Below are 17,149 nucleotides of genomic sequence, written 5' to 3'. Positions count from 1 at the left end.
GGCATCAGTATTTGCTATCCCCATGGCTTCACCCTCATGTCCCATTTCATAAGCTACCGTTTCACACTCATCGTGTCATCACACTGTCAACATCGTGAAATAATTGGGATTAATTGATTTGTCTCGTGAATTAGCCTCCAGTACTAGTGGACACTCGGAATTGGTTTTGTAATTAGTCTATATTTAATACTTTTAATTAGTATATAAATATTCGATGCGGTAGGAAAAATTACACCGTGTGCACATAAAAATTTGATGAACAGTAAATCAGTGCGTTGTCCTCCCATTGAAAAAGAGCTCACGTACACATGGGCTGGGAAAAGAAATGCCCCTGGCATATTGTGGCGTACGGACATGAACAACAATATAGGAACAATATAGGGCTCGTTTGGTAGGGCTCCGGGAGCGGCTCCTCGAGCGGCTTCTCTCGAAACCCTGCCAAAGGACGTGCGTGCAGCAAAACGGCTCTGGCTCCAGCGGCAGAGCCCCGCAAATCGCGCTCTTTGGAGCGCTTTCGGGGAGGCGGAGCCAAAAAAACCGGCTCCCACGGCTCCTCCTCGACCGTTTCCCACACTTGCCCTCGAGGAGGGCTCGCAGGCAGGCCAGGCAACGGGGAGCTGGCCGGCACGGCGACGGGGGACCCGAGGGCCGGGTGGCGACTCGAGGCGGCGCGGCGACAGGGAAGGCGGTGGAGCTCAGTGTTGGCGGCGAGCTGAGGCGGAGCAGCGCCGGGGACCTGAGGGCTGGGCGGCGACGGGGGCCGAGCGGCGACGGGAGCGGGGCGGCGATGGGGTCTAGGCGGCGCGTGAGGGAGAAAGCGGCGGAAGCCAGAGGAGACGGGAAAAAGATAAGGCAGAAGGAGATGGGGAACACGGAGGAAAAAGAAAAGGTGAAGGGAAAAAAGGAAAAGGTGAAGGAAAAAAAGAAGAAAAAAGAAACGGGGAGAGAATCCCTTTTCATTTATTTTTTTAATTCAAATGGACTTAAATTATAAACTATTATTAAACATTCAATTCATTTATTAAAAAAATATATATCCAAGGCCATATAGGACATTTGACCTCTTATATCCATAGCTAATAATATAGGAGAAGCCGTTTTGCCAAACACCTTCGAAAACGGCTCCATCGATATCAGAGAAGCTGCTCCATCATAGGTGTCAAAACCGGAGCCGTTTTAGGAGGAGCCGGAAGCCTGCCAAACTAGGCCATATATTGGCGGTACCAAATTCCGCAGCCTGTCACGTCAGGAAGGACTCATGTGTCCTGTCACTCCAGGACGTTGGATTTCAGTTTTCAACGAACGGAACGGACCGGTCAAAGAGTCAGCATATCCGGCGCGGGCAAGGCAGTGACGCAACGGATCTTTTTCTTTGCACGTTCAAATCCTCACGTGCTACCACCTGTCACGGCTTGACGCCCGGCCTGCGCGTGCGGCCAGGGAGGGAGTGCGGGGAGAGATGGGCCGAGGAGGGAACACTTCTGTCGAAAATTCTCCGAATTCTGTGCTTTCAGACTTTCGTTAGTTATAAACCCCGTACAGTATCTTGGAAACTTTCAGATAGGGTAAATCTGACACACACTGTTCAACTGTCGCATACGAGAGCATATACTGAAATTGAAAATATTGTGAAACGTGTTATGAGAATTACCTGCCTTTTTAATATAATGATGTAAAAACAGAACTTATATTAGAACTTTTTGTTTGCATTTTGCTCCTCTGTTCTCGGTATCAGGCTAGTCGAGTCTCATGCACAATTTCATTATACAATTATCAAAATTAAGAACTTGATAACTGTACTTGTTTATGTGAAACTCCTCACACATCTGGTGAAATTTCCCTTTCTTTCTCCTGATAATGACCTTGCCAAGCCAGTAAAATTGCTGATGTGGTATATAATTTAATACTCATGAAACTCCTATGAATTTCCATTAAAGCTGGTGTTAGGGGTACCCTAGCTTTGGAAAGTGACACGTTCCCATGGGCAACTAACTATATTTACGTGAAGTCATTTCTAGGAAAGTAGATAAATCTGCCTCCAAGGAAATACTTATTTATGTGACATGTGCCTACCAACATCTTTGGCTATAAAGAAAAGGAAAAAGTCCAATTTACTACCCTCAAGTATAGCTACTTGAGGTCCAAATAACCCCCTAAATTAATGAAAGGTTTACTTAACCCCTTCCTTTTACTAAACCGGATCAAAATATACCTTTAATACATAATTGAAACCGGATTTGCTAATTGGATTGATTTAGAAACTGGTTTTGCTGACTAGATTGATATGTCAGCAGCCTACGTGGCAAGTATATTTAGGTCTGGGATCCCCTGCCTCCTCTCTCTCTCTCTCGTATACCCGTCGCTAGGCCTGGCGGCGGTGTCTCCGTCGTTTGTTTCCGGTTTCTGCGCCGGCAGCTAGATCAACCAGGCGATTGATCACGAGGTACACAAGTTGATCAGCGAGAAACAATGTCACCAGGTGTGTTTTCGTAGCCAATGTGCGGTTCAATTTGGATGTTCCCTGTTACATTGGTGGCTAGGATTTGGATAGACAAAAATTTGACGTAGGACCATCAACCAATGTGTTTCCACGTTTGTGTTACTGGCCAGTTAATTCAGAGTTGAATTTGGTGGTTTAGTGTGCACACAAGGAGTAGCCTGTTCATACGGCAAATTTCTGTGTATCCTATATAGCATTTAATTGGTTTGATGCGCATGCCATAGCTAGTTAATGGGGTTGATGTCCACGCCAGATTTTTTTTTTACCAGACCACTCAATTCAGATTTGAAGAACCACTTAGGGGGTGTTTGGAGAGGGGTGCTAAACTTTCACCCCACTTTTTAGCACCTTTTAGCACTTGGGCTCCCAAACAGGGGTGCTAAAAGGGATGTGCTAAAGTTTAGCACCCCATTTTCTTTAGCACACCCAAGGGGTGCTAAAAGGTGCTAATGGGTGCTAAAAGTGGTCTCAAGCCCATTTTTTCCCCTGCTGCCCCCCTCTCTCTCCTCTCCACTTTTCCCCAAGCCAGTCATAAATGAGAGCAATGTAGTCATTTCTCACCTAATGTGCTAAACTTTAGCACTCCATTTGAGGGTGCTAAAGTTAGCACTGTGCTAAAGTTTAGCATTGTGTATCCAAACAGGATCTTAATCCTATAGCATTTAGCTCTGATCGTGTGCAGATCGCATTCCCATTCACCCATTGAGCGGCGACAGGGCACTGGGCGCATGGTCACCTCGCTGCCGGCGGCGGCGAAGCCAGACACGCGTGACAAACTGGAGAGATGGGGAAGGATACAAAGGTTGGATTAGCACTCTGGTAGGGAAGGAGATATTTTGAACTTAAACATACTTGCCACATATGCAGAAGATATGTCAGTCCAATCAGCAAAACCAGTTTTAAGAAGCCAAATCAGCAAATCAGGTTTCAAGTACTATGTGTTGAAGGTCTATTTTGATCCGGTTTAGCAAAAGTAAGGAGTTAAGTAAACCTTTTGTTACAGTAGGGGTTATTTGAACCTAAACTATATATTTAAGGGTGGTAAATTGGACTTTTTCCTAAAGAAAATACCGTGCCAATACGGTATGGCATGGCAAGGCTACGATTTGAAAAGGCATTGCGGACTATAAAAACTCTACCGGCCAGATCATGTATGGTAGGATTAGGACCGACAACATTGTCAGGTCTCCTCCAAAGATTTGAACAGGTATTAGCGCTAAGTCACTCCATGATACTTTAGAGATGTCACAAGAGACGACTACTTTAACAATCTAACTTTTGATACATTGTCAAAATTTTGTAGGACCCGTATGTTACTATTTATTTATCTAAGCCTCTCTTATTTTTCACCTAGTCTCTCTCACCCTTTCTGCTCATCACTTTTTTGTGTAGACCTCAACCTACTCCCTCTCTTTCAAAATGTTTGTCGTCTTGGCTTTTCTAGGTACATAAATTTTGTTATGTATATAGACATAACCTTATATTTAAGTGCGTAGCAAAATTTATATATCTAAAAAAATAAAAAAAAGACCTACATTTTGGAACAGAGGGAGTACATGCTATCGCGAAGCTTAATAGTCGCTACGGAAATGACTTTTGCTCATTCTCTCTTTGCCACGTCAGTTGAAAGTTGACTCAGCCGGCAACGTTGTCTCCCGTTGGAGGCGGCCTCACGGAGGTAAAGACAATAATGATGCACATGGGCAATGGGGAGGAGGGGGCACATGTCCTTGTCCCACATTGATACTTTCTTGGACCATTAATCTAATGATAATGTATAGTTCATAATATGTTGCAATCCTTCTTTTATTTGGAAACTAGAGAGTTGACCATGCAAATGCCCAATGCATTGATCTTCCTACTCGTCTCGACGTAAGCTCTTAGTTCTTACCTTCGATATCTTCCAATTCTCAACCTTAGCCAATGAGGAGCAAGAGCAAGCACTAGCAATAGCCAGCCACGGGCACAACCAGTCCCAGGAGGCCCGCAACCATGCGCATGACGTGTAGCGATGAGGCAAGGTAAGTGTGAAACACCTCTATCAAGTGTTAAAAAATAAGATCTCACACGTGCCCCAAAAACCTATCGCCGTCGCTAGGCCCTTCTTGTTGCCGCCACCTTGGTCCCCCTCCTCTGTCCCTTCGGTAGCCTCGCCGATAGGTGGAGGAGCGGGGACCCGTGCTCTTCACAAAACTAGTCTTGTATTTTTTCTTCTAGGTTTGGTTCTCTAGCGACATTGGTGAGGTGGTGGTGATGACGACACTGTGGAATAAGGTCTCTCCGATCCGACACCGACTAAGGGCCAGCGAGAGTTGGTTCTGCCAAATTTGTAGGTTCTTTCTAGATCTTCTCAGTTGGTGTGTCATTTAGAAGATGCAGTTGGTTGTCTTCTGTTGTGGCGACTTCGACCTCTTCTTTTGGTTTGTTCTGTGACAAGATCTGATTTCTTCAACCCTCTATTTTGGTGGTGATGGATTGCAAGCCTGCGTTGCTTGGGGTGTTCCCCCAACTGATGCTTTTTCAGTGGTTTCTAGATCTCGTTGTTAATTAGTAGCGAGTGGTTTTTGCAACCTTCAAAGCCTTGTGTGGCGAGGGCGTTTGCAGGTGTTCCTTTCCCTTGCCGTCTTTCCAGTGCATTTTTCAAGCTCCGATGGACGACGAACAATCAAAGGAAGAAGACGACCAGAAAGCTCTTTGGTGTAATTTTATTTTTTAGATGTCGTTTTGTGTCAAGTTATCCTTCGTTTGTACCACCTATTGTTTTCCTTGATATAAATTAGATATGAGGCACTTTTTGATGTCTTTCGCAAAAAAAAAGTGTCGTGCTTGGAATGCATTGTAATTGTAGAGGAAGATCCTTAATCTCAAAAAGAAAAGGTTGAACCTAACCGCTCATTCGCAGATAAGAGCAGGAGATGGGAAGTGGACAGTTTTCCTGGCGAGCTAGGGGTTTCGCTCAAACGATGCTTGGGTTTAACTTTCTCGTGGCATGTTGGTTATCGGTTTAACATCACGACGCGGACGGCTAGCGGGTTTGTCGCAATTTGGCGCAACTGAAGTGGGCAATCCTTTTTTGTTTGTGTCTAACAATTCTAATGTGGTTTTTTAGATGCTACAGACTCAAAGGTGGTTTGGGGCAACGGAGGTCAATTCCTGAATAGATGGAGGATAGCGTCATAGAGAGGGGGATCTCTTCATGTTATCTTAATTCTTCAATGCACCTCTATTGTATAAGTAAAGCACTCTCCCTTATTCTATCAGCAACACAAGTTATATAACCGTTTAAGGATTGAAGTAGCCACTTTGATAGTTTAGAGACGAAATTGAACCTCGGTGGCTAGTTGAGGGATGAAGACGGCTATTCCACCTAACTAATTTTTTATCAAGGAACCTTCTTGCTTATAAAATAAAAATAATATGAATTTAATGATTACATGAGTATCATAAAATATATATTAAATCAAAATTCTGTAGGCTTCTTAGTAAAAAGGTAGACATCCATTTAATTTATTAAACAAAAATATAATGGCAAATTTTTTTAAAAAAGGTCAACGATTTTAATAAGAAAAAAATCCATGAGTACAGCACCGTAGCAACGCCCAATATTCTGATAGTAATTTTAAAATGTAGAAGATTGTCCCAGTTTGTAGAGCTCCGGAAAAAAGAACAAAAGGTCCAATGTCTAGAGAGAACCACAGAACGAAAAGAGAACGAAACATAATTTGTCTCCACCAGTGCGGGAAGGTCCAAACCGTGGACACGCCCTTTCAATATGCAGACTAGGCAACAAAAAGAAACTTAGGCACTTATAGCACAGGAAATCAAGCCTCGAAGGACTAAGCATCGTCAAGATTGCTGCCGGCGACGTCGACGACGAAGCGGTAACGCACGTCGTTGCGCTCGAGCCTCTCGAGCGCCTCGTTCACGTACCCCATCTTCACCACCTCGATCTGCGACGTCACGCCCTTGGCCTGGCAGAACGCCAGCGTCTCCTCCGTCTCCTCCACGCTCCCCACGAAGCTCCCGGCGATGGACTTCCTCCCGAGCATCAGCATCGGGCTGACGAAGCTCAGCGGCTGGTTGATGACGCCCATGACCACCAGCTTGCCGTCGAGCCCGAGCAGCGCCAGGTAGGGCTCCAGCGGGTGGTGCGCGGGGACGGTGTCGATGACGTAGTCCAGCGTGCCGGCGGCGGCGGCCATCGCCGCGGCGTCGGTGCTGACGAGGTACGCGTCGGCGCCGAGGTGGTCCACGGCCTCCCCGCGCTTCCGGTCCGACGAGCTGATCACCGTCACGTGGTGGCCCATGGCCTTGGCGACCATCACGCCCATGTGGCCGACGCCGCCCAGCCCGAGGATGCCGCCGCGGAGACCCGGCGTGGCGAGGCCGAACCGCTTCAGCGGGCTGTACACCGTCACGCCGGCGCACAGCAGCGGCGCCGCCTGCTCCGGCGCCATCCCCGCCGGAATCTTCACCACGAACCTGCGGAGAAAAGAAATCAGATTATTCTTCATTGATCTTTCCAAAGGTCGATCTGTCATGTGTCAACATCAGAGTGTGTCTATGTGTGTTTCAGTTGATTGCTTACTTCTGGTCGACGACCATGGCGGAGGAGAAGCCGCCCCGCGTAGGCTTGCCATCGGGGTAGACGTCGTTGTACGACCAGATCTTCTTGCTGCAGTACTGCTCGTTGCTTGATTTGCAGGGGTGGCACTGGCGGCAGCACCCGACGATGAGGCCGACGCCGACGACGTCGCCGGCGTGGAACTTGGTCACCTCGGCTCCCACCTCCTCCACCTCACCAACCACCTCGTGACTGGTCTCACCAACAAGATGAAATCAGTTATCAGAAACATGTGTTGTTTTGCATTACATACTTCTGAAGAAAAATAAACTGTCGCTGTCTGATGTCCTTTTAAAATATTTTATTCAGATTTTCGAAGTTAAAACCGTGAACCGTCTGTTGCTCACTTGGAAGCTAAAACCAAATCTTCAACCATGCAAGAAAGATGACTCTACAATAACCATTATGCAAGCTAGAGATTATACTGTAATACAGTTGATTGCGACTTTACTAAAAGTTGCATGTTTGCAGCATATGCATGAATACTACCGAATATTAGGCGATGCGTCCTTGTATTTTAAGTTCATGCATTGTACATTGTTGATTTTCTTTCATGAATTTTACTTTGTTTACAGGAAGAAAATTCTTGCAGTACGTAACTGATTGTCAGGAAGAAACTGCGCTTACCCAGGGACCATAGGGTAACGGGACATGCCGAGGTGGTTCTTGGCTTGGTGGATGTCCGTGTGGCAAATCCCACAGTACAAAACCTTGATCGCCACATCCTCCGGGCCAGTCTTTCTGCAGATCGGCACACGATTCACAATGACAATTCAGTCATCCAATAATTCAATAAGAGAATCACACGCTACCATGATGATCTTGCGCACAATTCGAAAAATTCAACATGCACGAAATTTTCAGATTTTTTAAGAAAATTTTCAGATTTGAAGTGGCAGAAAATTTCAGATCTGTGTTTTCACCTCAAAGTGTAGGAGTAAGGGGACAGGTGGCCGCCGGCGTCCCTCGCCGCCCACCCTACGGCCGTCCTCTCCGACGCGTCGCTGCCCATCGTTGTCGGAACCGGCAGGGGTGCGTGGCCGTAAGGAGACGAGGACAAGTCTCGAGGAAGACGGAGGAATTAGCTAATCCTTCGGATTGATCGGAGGGAAAATAGCTGGCGTTTGGTCGACGCATCGTGGTGGCATGTTTATACACAGGCCAACGGGGGCGATTGGGAAACGTTACGATTGCCAGCTGGTGATCGGGTATTACATGTAGGAATACGATGTAGAACCGATATTAGCTGATGGAGTTGGAAAAGAAAAACGAGATCCCAGTTGATTCGTGGAGTAAACCAATCGTGATTCTTGAATATTCGGATTCAGTTCCGTTCGCTTGCGCTTTTTCACCAGCTGTAGCCGCAGCTGCACAGTCCAGCTGCTCGGCTGTAGCTCAAGCAGCAGCTGCTGCACAGCCAGCTGATGGGCTCCGTGTCAAAAAATCGGATGCAGCTCAAATAATTTTTCAGTAAAAAGCTTCCTATTGTACAAGTGATAGATGAGTGCTAACTAGTAAAATGAAGTGGTGTTTGGATCTTTAGGACCTCCTAAAATTTATGCCACATCGAATATTCGGAGGCTAATTAGGAGGACTAAATATGAGCTAATTATAAAACTAATTACACAGATAGAGGCTAATTCACGAGATGAATCTATTAAGCCTAATTAATCCATCATTAGCACATATTTACTGTAGCATCACATTATCAAATCATGAACTAATTAGGTTTAATAGATTCGTCTTGCAAATTAGTCTCCATCTGTGCAATTGGTTTTGTAATTAGTCTATATTTAATACTTCTAATTAGTATTTAAACATTCGATGTGACAGAAATTTTAGGAGGGACTAAAGAAACAAACACCCCCTGAGGCTACAGGCTGGTTGCAGTAGCTGTAGCTGCTGCCACAAGTAGCTGCAAGCGTGCTGCCGCAGCCTCAGCTGCAGCTCAGCCACAGCAACCACTTCCGAGCATATCACCATATGGTGGGTCCCAACGGCTTTCACTTTCCCCATCCTCTCTCTCCCGGCAATGTCCATTCCCTTTCTCCTTTCCGCAGCTCGATCTCTTCTTCAATCCAGGCGACCAGAATTGCTCGCGCGGGATCGAGGTGACCGGCGGCGAAGCTCGACCTCCGCGGGTCCGGCCCTACCCGGCGGCGACGGGGCACAGCAAGCCTCCACATGCGAGTTGGGCTAGGGGTGCCTCCACGTGCGAGCTGGGCTAGGGGTGTCGGAGTGCTGCCGCGAGCTCGTCGTGCACGAGCGGTGGCGGGCGGGCCGGAGCGGTGGTGGGCACGGCGAGCTCCCCGAAGGGAGCAGCGGCGGCCTCAGCGAGTTCAAGGGAGGGAGCGGTGGTGGCTAAGTGAGCTTTAGGGAGGGAGCCACGACGAGCGGGTCGGAGCGCGGAAGGCTCCGCCGGATCTCACCGGGCGACATTTTTTTCTCTCTTTTTTCTTTTCTAGAAATTTTTCCTACTGATTTTTTCCTTCCAAAGTTTTTGCTCGAACTTTTCTTTTGTTCATAACTTTTTGTCCCAGAATTTTGTTTTGGAGCTTTTTCTTCATTATTTCTCCTTTTCCAATATTTTTTTATAACTTTTTGTTTTGATCCTTCCAAAGTTTTTTCCCTGCAATTTTTTGCCACAATTTTTCCTTCTAAATTTTTGTTTTCAAAAATTTTTATTCAATTTTTTCTGGAACATTTTACAATGTTTTTTCAATTTTTTCACAAACTTTTGTTTACAAATTTTCCGCCAAATTTTTCTAGCAATATTTTTGTAAAGACGTATAGTTCTGGTATATAAATGGATCCTGGAGTTAGGGGATTTTGGGTGAGGACTAGGTCAGGCGGACCATGTGCGGATGGCACGTGCTATGGATGGTATAGGTCCAAAAAGAAAATGGTGATTAAAAGAGTGGAAGCGAAAGCGGAAAGAAAGAGATCGACCACTAGTTTCATTTTTTCCAAGCAACCGTAAATTAGTTGCTCTTCGAATTAATTTTCTTCAGTGTAGACGCCATCTTGGTTCGAACAATATTTTTTTCCGAATACTATACCTTCGATTTCATCTGAAACGAAATTGACCATGCCCTGGCATCAAACGTTTGAATTTTGCGACCTATTCAGCTCGTCGATTGTCTCCTCTCATGCCAAGTGGAGTGACTATATGTTCATCAACCGCATTTCCTTCTACTCTAAAAAAAGACACTCTTTCCTTTCGGTGCGTCAAAAATATACCACAAATATTTTAGACTAGCCAAAGAAATAGGACGACTTGGGTCATGTCTTGGTCCCACGTCTATGCATAGGCAGGCATCAGTGTTGGATTTTCAAGCTGACCAAACAAAAATATGAGGTTGTCTCAATGAGCAGCTTAAAAATAGGGATGTACAATGACCAACATAAATTCAAGCTGAAAAATGCTGGTTCCATAGATTTATATTGGATGGACGCAAAATAATAATTAGTCTCAATTCGGGTATACTGTTTTGTTCATTGTACAAGTAATATGATGGTTGTCTTTACTCCACCAAGCAATGTGTATGGGGAGATCCAAAACCGTTCACTCTTGTGATCCTGTACTGAGAGAGGCGAAATAAGGTTTTTGGGAAACATCCAACAGCATCAACAAGTAGATAAGGTCGAAGGAGCAACAAGTAGATAAGGTCGAAGGAGGAAGAGAAGATGTGATGGAGTGGTATGTTTTCAAATTATGTGGTCTTTTTGTGGTACTAAAGTGTAGATGGTTAGATGCGTGGTAGTTTTCTAAAACCGAGATCTTTTTGTTTCATGAAATTTTTTGTTTCCAAAAAAACCTTGAAGAAGAATGGAAAAGGTAGCTAATGGAAAGAGGAAGAGGAACATGTTTGCGTAGCATGATGGAAGGATACTTGTAATTCATCCCACTATTACTTATGTTCGTATGTAGCTTGATTTGCCAAAATTGACATAGATGCATGGATTTGCCATGCATGCATGAGATTAACCCAAGAAGATGGATCATGTGTTTTATTACGGTAGGCCAGGCTGGCTGATCTAAATTATGGGACAAAATTTTAACAAGATGTTATTCTATTTTGGAACAAAGTGAATATATACTATCAACTATCATATATGGTATATTGTGTATTTGTCGTCCAAGGGCATGTGCCCCCTCTTCTCCTATGGTTTCATCTCCACGACACCTCTGTTCACCGTGAAAACTAAAAACCAACGTTCTTCAAGATCCTTGCCTGAGCAACTATCAACTTTGTTGTTATCATGGACTTGTCATGGCTGCTAGGTGAGATAGGTCTACGTACGTGCGAGCGTCACTAGACTTGGACTTGTCATGGCCATCAGATGTGACAGCCAGATAGAGATGGTGAAGTTGGTTTAGGGAAACTTTAGGATTATCATAAAGGGAGAAAGAAACCGAAAATTTTTATAACCCGAGGGACCAACACGTATGTGATCGGACACTTACCAGAAAACTTAGAATCCGTTTGGAGCTACCTAGACTAGAATTCGATAGAGTATGCTAGTTTTTGTCAAGGAGAGCGCTAACACTGACTTTATCGATAAATTAGTTTTAGAGATATTGATAGTCAAAGTTGGAAAGGTTTAACTTTGGAAAAATCTAAACTTATGATAATGTTTGGTTCATGCTAAGGTAACGTAAATGCATAGTGAATCAGATTACAGTGTATTTGGTGGCGGAATGGGTGATTACCCTCTTTGTTTGGTTGCACTCTGTTAATGTAATCAGATTACGGTGTGAGTATTGTATTTGATTACGATGGAGAAGAAGGGATAATAAGCTTGTATAGATATTATTTAGGTAACGGATTCGATTGCCACAACCAAACATCGATTCTCTTTCAAAATGGCTAAACAAACTAACATATATATACTTGCTTGAGCACGTCCAGTCGCCTGTTTGATTTTTACCTTCCACCATGGCTTTTACAGCACGAAACAGTTTGCTAAAATGGCCGCTCAACTCGTTCAAAGAAAAAAAAAAAGGCCGCTCAGGCGCTCAATAATAACAAAGCGGGCAGAGAAGAGTAGTGAAACTTATTGCCGAAACTGGCTGCTGCACACGGGCCGGGGCCGTTACCAGGCTGCATCTGCAGCAAGCCCATTTCTTTTTTTTGGAAGGAACAAAGCCCATTTCTCAGGTTAAAAAATTCAGGGAACAGGGGGGCTTTCTTAATTCTTAGCGCCCGTGGACTCTCTGAAAAAAAATGAACTTGAAGCATGCATGTTTTGGAGTTCACCCACTAATTTTTGAGTGGCAAACGCTCGATGCTTCGGCTTGAGAAGCGTCGCTTTGCTTAGTGAATTTTCTCCTCTCCTTCGCCTTGTAATGGTGTCTCAAACATGAGTGTTTCTCAGCATGGTAGGCTGCAGAAAAGCTCAGCTCGAGGAAACCACTCGCTACAACAAGGCCCCGGGAGCTCAAGCACAGGGGCTAAGCTGCATACTCGGGCCGAAACTGGCTCCCACAAACATTACTTCTGCGCCAGGCAGGGAGAGGGCCCGTTAGAGGCCAGTGCGGCCCTACAACAAAGCCCATTTCTCCGCCAAAAAAATAATGGAGCCATGTGACGAGCAAGGAGCGGCTGGAATGAACAAAGAAAGATCTCACGTTCTTCATGCTAACGGTAGGCCTAACTCCCTTGTCCATTTCTGACCTGCCGACAAGCAAAGCAAACCCAACCCTTTCGGCTTCGCTCCACCCGACCTTTTCCGCGCACGACAAAGCACGGGCATCCACAGATCCATCCATTTGCCGGTGAGCGGTCAGCAACCGAGAGACCTCGTCGTAAAGCTCAAGTATGGACATCCATCGTCAATTCATCCCAAATTCCTAAATAATCGACGCCTACTTTGCCAAGATATCTCTTAAATTCATCTCAAATCTTCACAAATAGAAAGAGATCTGTTGAATCGTACCAAGCAGGAAAGATGGATCTCCTGAAAGTACGATTGTTGGGGCTCCCAGATTAGGAAGGAAAAGGAAACGCGAGATGTGACGACAGCAATTCGTTTTAGTTCTGCGATGGAGGAAACTGGAAAGGAAAGGGCAGTCCAGAGCAGAGCTGGGCGAAACCAGATGCGCCCGATCGCATTATGGCACGGGTGGATGCGCGCCCCGATCTAGATCGTCAACTTGCGCGATTTGGTGGATTCGTTGGACGCGGCAGGTTTCGCACCTGCATCATTTCTCTGCCAATCCCCAAATGCGAAACTGGAATCAGCATGGTTATAACGGCAAACATTGTGCGGAAATGGCGAGTTCAGATTGTGCGCGATCCATTTCGAATATGTTCCCTGTACAGAGGAGGCAGCGCCGCCATACCCACCATTACATGCAGCTTAAGCTTTGCTCAGCCTTGCATCTCTCCCTCTCTCTCCCATTTCCATCTCCCATTCTTTTCCCAGTTCTTGACTGTTGTGTCGGTTTCGCACAGCAGTTCAAGAAAATAAAATTGAAAAAACTCGAGACAAAGTTTTTCTTTTGCTCTACTGATAAGAACAGATTGCGCTCCGCCTAGGCTGACTGGACTGGTCCGGGGCTACTGGATCCGCCCGACGGCGCCGACGCGCTCGGCGGCGGCGCGCATGACGCCCTCCACCAGCTGGGGCATGCAGAGCTCGGCGCCGCCCGCGGGGCCGCACCCGGCGCGGACGCCCACGCTCGCCATGTACCGCTGCACCTCCGTGCGGATCAGCTCCTGCATCACCGCCATGAAGTCGGGGTTGAACGGGTACGGCGAGGTCGCTGCGGCGGCGACGGGGGCCGGTGGTGGTGGTGGGGAAGGCGAGGGCGGCGACGGCGGCGGCGGGAGCTCCTGGAACTGGCTATGGGCGCGGTCGTGGTGGAACCGCTGGTCCGTGCCTGGGAGCGAGAGGGAGAGGGAGGTGAGCGGGTCGTCGTCCTCGACAGGCCGGCTCATCGCGCAGTCCGCCGGCTCGAACCCGCCGGACCGCGGCACGGGGCGGTAAATCTGCCCGGACCCGGAGCCGGAGCCGGCGCCGGCGCCGTGGCTGAGGTCGCTGCGGTCGGAGACCGTGCCGGTTCCCGACGAGGGGCTGTCCGGCGAGAGGCTGACGCGCTTGCACGGCCGCGCCTCGAACTCGTCCGCGCCCGCGCCTGCGACCGCTCCGGAGGCGGCGGTGGCGGCGGCGAGCTTGCGCTTGAGGGAGCAGTTCCAGTGGTTCTTGACGGCGTTGTCGGTGCGCCCAGGGAGGAGCCGCGCGATGGCGGCCCAGCGGTTGCCGAGCCTCGCGTGGGCGCGGACGATGGCGGCGTCCTCCTCGGCCGTGAAGGGCCGGCGCTCCACCTGCGGCGACAGTTGGTTGCACCACCGCAGGCGGCACGACTTCCCCGACCGGCCGGGGATCTCGCGCCCGATCGCCGTCCAGTTGCGCGCGCCGTGCCGCTCCACGAGCCGCCGCAGCGCGTCATCCTCCTCAGGGCTCCAGGGTCCCCTGATCCGGTCGCACTCCGCCTCGGCTCCCATCTCCGATCCCGGAGCAGAAAATCTCACAGGCCCGGCGAAGACGACAAACACGTTCGTCGATTCAACACGACCGGTCGTGGTGGGTGGGCAGTTAGCGGCGGAGCGGAAAGGCGTTTTGGTTCCTTGCGGTTCCTGTCTCGTCGGGAGTGGTGGTGGAGGCGGTGGTGTAGTGGAGAAGAGAAGACGAGATAGGATGGGAGGAGAGGAGGTTGGGTTGGGGAAATAGTGACCGGGGAGCGGCGGGTATTTATAGCGACGCGGCGGCCAGTGACCGGACCGGCAATACAGCTGCGCCCGGCGCACGCGTCGCGAGCCCCGGAGCCACCTCACGCGGCCGTACCCGCCCCCGGGTCTTGTCGTTTTCTCCAGCTGTATGGCATGTGGGTCTGGGCGCCTCCGGGCCCGCAGCCCAGTGAGCGTTCCGCGGTTTGACCATGTGGTTTTCGGCCTTTGGGGAGGTGGGGGCGGTTTGCCTCGGTGGATTCGAAATTTGAACCGTGTCTCCTGCTCTCTTCTCGTACGTGGGGCTGTGGGAAACGGCCGCCTAGTGCCGTTGCCAGGCGCGGGGGTAACGGTAACGGCCAGCGGACGGACGGACGGGGATGGAAACTCCAAAGGGTAAATTCCTTCTGCACCATTGAAAGCTATACCAATCCCTTCTGTGCCATTGATTCTTAATTTCACATCCCATGTGTGCTAATGCCGTCAAACAAGTGTTAACTTTTATGAAAAAAGACGAATACACCCCTGCCTTCTTTCTTCCTTCCATCTTTCTTCGATTTTCTGCTGCAGCTTGTGGAGTAGCGTGGCGGGTATGTCGACGACGGCGTCCTGCACTGTGGTGCCACCCACGCGGCGCACGCACGCGTGCTGCACGGCCAAGTCCCGCGACCGAAGCGCAACCATGATGGACGCGGGGCCGTGGTGCTCCGTCGTCGTCAGGCGCAGCGCCGCCGCTTCCCGCCCGAGCATTCGCACCTCCAAATTTTCCTCGAGGGCGAGGGCGAGGTTGCCGCCGGCGAATGGGTGGGTCGCCGCCACCATGGTGACAATGGAGGCCTGCCTGGCCTCGGTCTCGAGCTGCTCGGCGCGGTCGCGCAACTCGGCGATGTAGGCGGAGCCGCCCGAGCCCTCGTCGGCCCGCCGCGGTGCCATTCAGGTCCAGGGGCTCGTCAAGCCAGTCTTGGCCCCCATCCATTTGTTCGAGACGTCGCAAGACACGAAGTCGAGCTTCAGGAGGTTGCCGCGCGGGGGAGAAGATGGGGGCGGGGGAAAGAGAGCTGCTGGAGGAGACGAGCTCATCCATGGCATTGAGCAACTGGAGTGTCACTTTCGTGTGCTCCGGCCCTGCAGAAATCCTATGGCTATCCTGAAATCCATGCGCGTCGGCCCAGCGTCGCGCCGTGGCCCGGCACGCGGCCGCTCGGTCCGCCATCCTCGCGACGCTCCCTGCATCCAGTCGCCGCGCCGGACCGCGGACCCGCACCCCTGTCGCGCGCAGCGCCGGGCCATGGTGACGCCGCCGGGCTTCCCGTGACGGTGCCCCTGGTGCGACTCTGCCTCCGCCACCGCCCCTGCATCCTCGCTCCGCGCGCCCCTTGATGCTAAATCCAAGCTCCCTTTGCAACAATCCAAAGTTGAAACATTAGATTGTGAAGTAGCATGGATTAGCAATCCATTTTGTGTTGGAGATTGGAGAAATTATGTTGTGGGTGGCACTTGATTTGTGCGACAGGAGAACAGGAGAGAGAGGAGAAAGTCAAGAGAATCGGAGAGAAGGAGAGAGAACAACGCATTTGAGGGGAGTTTTTAACGCCGTTAGGATAAAAGTGATGGTAGTGGTACACAGGGGATGGGAAATTAAAATCAATGGCACTGAAGAGACGCTCTAATTTTGGATGGTACATAAGGGATTGGTATAGTTTTCAATGTCACAAAAGGAATTTACTCAACTCCGAAACTGCAAGCCCGGTAATTCCGGTTATGTAACGCCTAACGGCGTCCGCTCCACGCTTGCCTTTCCCATGTCGCTACTCGAACGCCTCCGTTATGAGCTCCTTGCTCCTCACATCACACAGTACTATAGGATACCGCACGGAGCCAGCTGTTTCTCGAACCGCAGGCAGAATTCCGTGGCCACGATCGCAAGTTTGCCGCTGCTCGTCGTCTTGCGACGCAACGGCGAGGCCCGAAACACGACAAGGCGTGGGGGAGAGCGGTGGAACCTACTCCTCCAGTCCTACTCGGCGGGGGGAACGAACGGAACGGGGAGTTGGACTCGTTGCGCGCCCAACCAGAACCGACACGAGACGAGACGCGTGATGGAGGGCGCAGCGGCGGTGACGCGACCCGCGCCCACCACCAACCAGCCCGATGCGCGCTCCCTGTGCTTATCCATCCCTGCTCCCATCCACCGAGCCGCATGGTCCATCCCCCCTGCGCTGCGCCTGCGCGCGGGTGCACGCATCGCCAGATCATCGCGACCGTCCACGCCCTCCCACCCACGTGGGGCCC

The 17,149-nt window shown here is 49.3% G+C and overlaps 3 protein-coding genes across 3 annotated transcripts; all 3 read right to left on the bottom strand.

The window, feature by feature from the left end:
- Nucleotides 1-6,243: 6,243 nt before the first annotated feature.
- Nucleotides 6,244-8,136, bottom strand: LOC101774322 (cinnamyl alcohol dehydrogenase 2). Its single transcript, XM_004965735.2, has 4 exons — nt 8,048-8,136; nt 7,752-7,865; nt 7,089-7,316; nt 6,244-6,982 (listed from the first exon to the last, which is right to left on the bottom strand). Exons 1-4 carry the CDS (start codon nt 8,134-8,136, stop codon nt 6,337-6,339), a joined length of 1,077 nt encoding a protein of 358 aa, XP_004965792.1. The 3' UTR covers nt 6,244-6,336.
- Nucleotides 8,137-13,389: 5,253 nt separating this feature from the next.
- LOC101773924 (transcription factor MYB44) lies at nt 13,390-14,870 on the bottom strand. Its single transcript, XM_004965734.4, has one exon. The coding sequence runs from the start codon at nt 14,633-14,635 to the stop codon at nt 13,688-13,690; it is 948 nt and encodes a 315-aa protein (XP_004965791.1). The 5' UTR covers nt 14,636-14,870; the 3' UTR covers nt 13,390-13,687.
- A 488-nt stretch (nt 14,871-15,358) lies between these two features.
- Nucleotides 15,359-15,790, bottom strand: LOC101770843. Its single transcript, XM_004967097.1, has one exon. The coding sequence runs from the start codon at nt 15,788-15,790 to the stop codon at nt 15,359-15,361; it is 432 nt and encodes a 143-aa protein (XP_004967154.1).
- Between the last annotated feature and the right edge of the window lie 1,359 nt (nt 15,791-17,149).

This window comes from Setaria italica, chromosome IV (assembly GCF_000263155.2).
Source record: "Setaria italica strain Yugu1 chromosome IV, Setaria_italica_v2.0, whole genome shotgun sequence".
In the NCBI taxonomy this organism is placed as follows: Eukaryota; Viridiplantae; Streptophyta; class Magnoliopsida; order Poales; family Poaceae; genus Setaria; species Setaria italica.
This window is presented reverse-complemented; position numbering and strand designations above follow the sequence as displayed.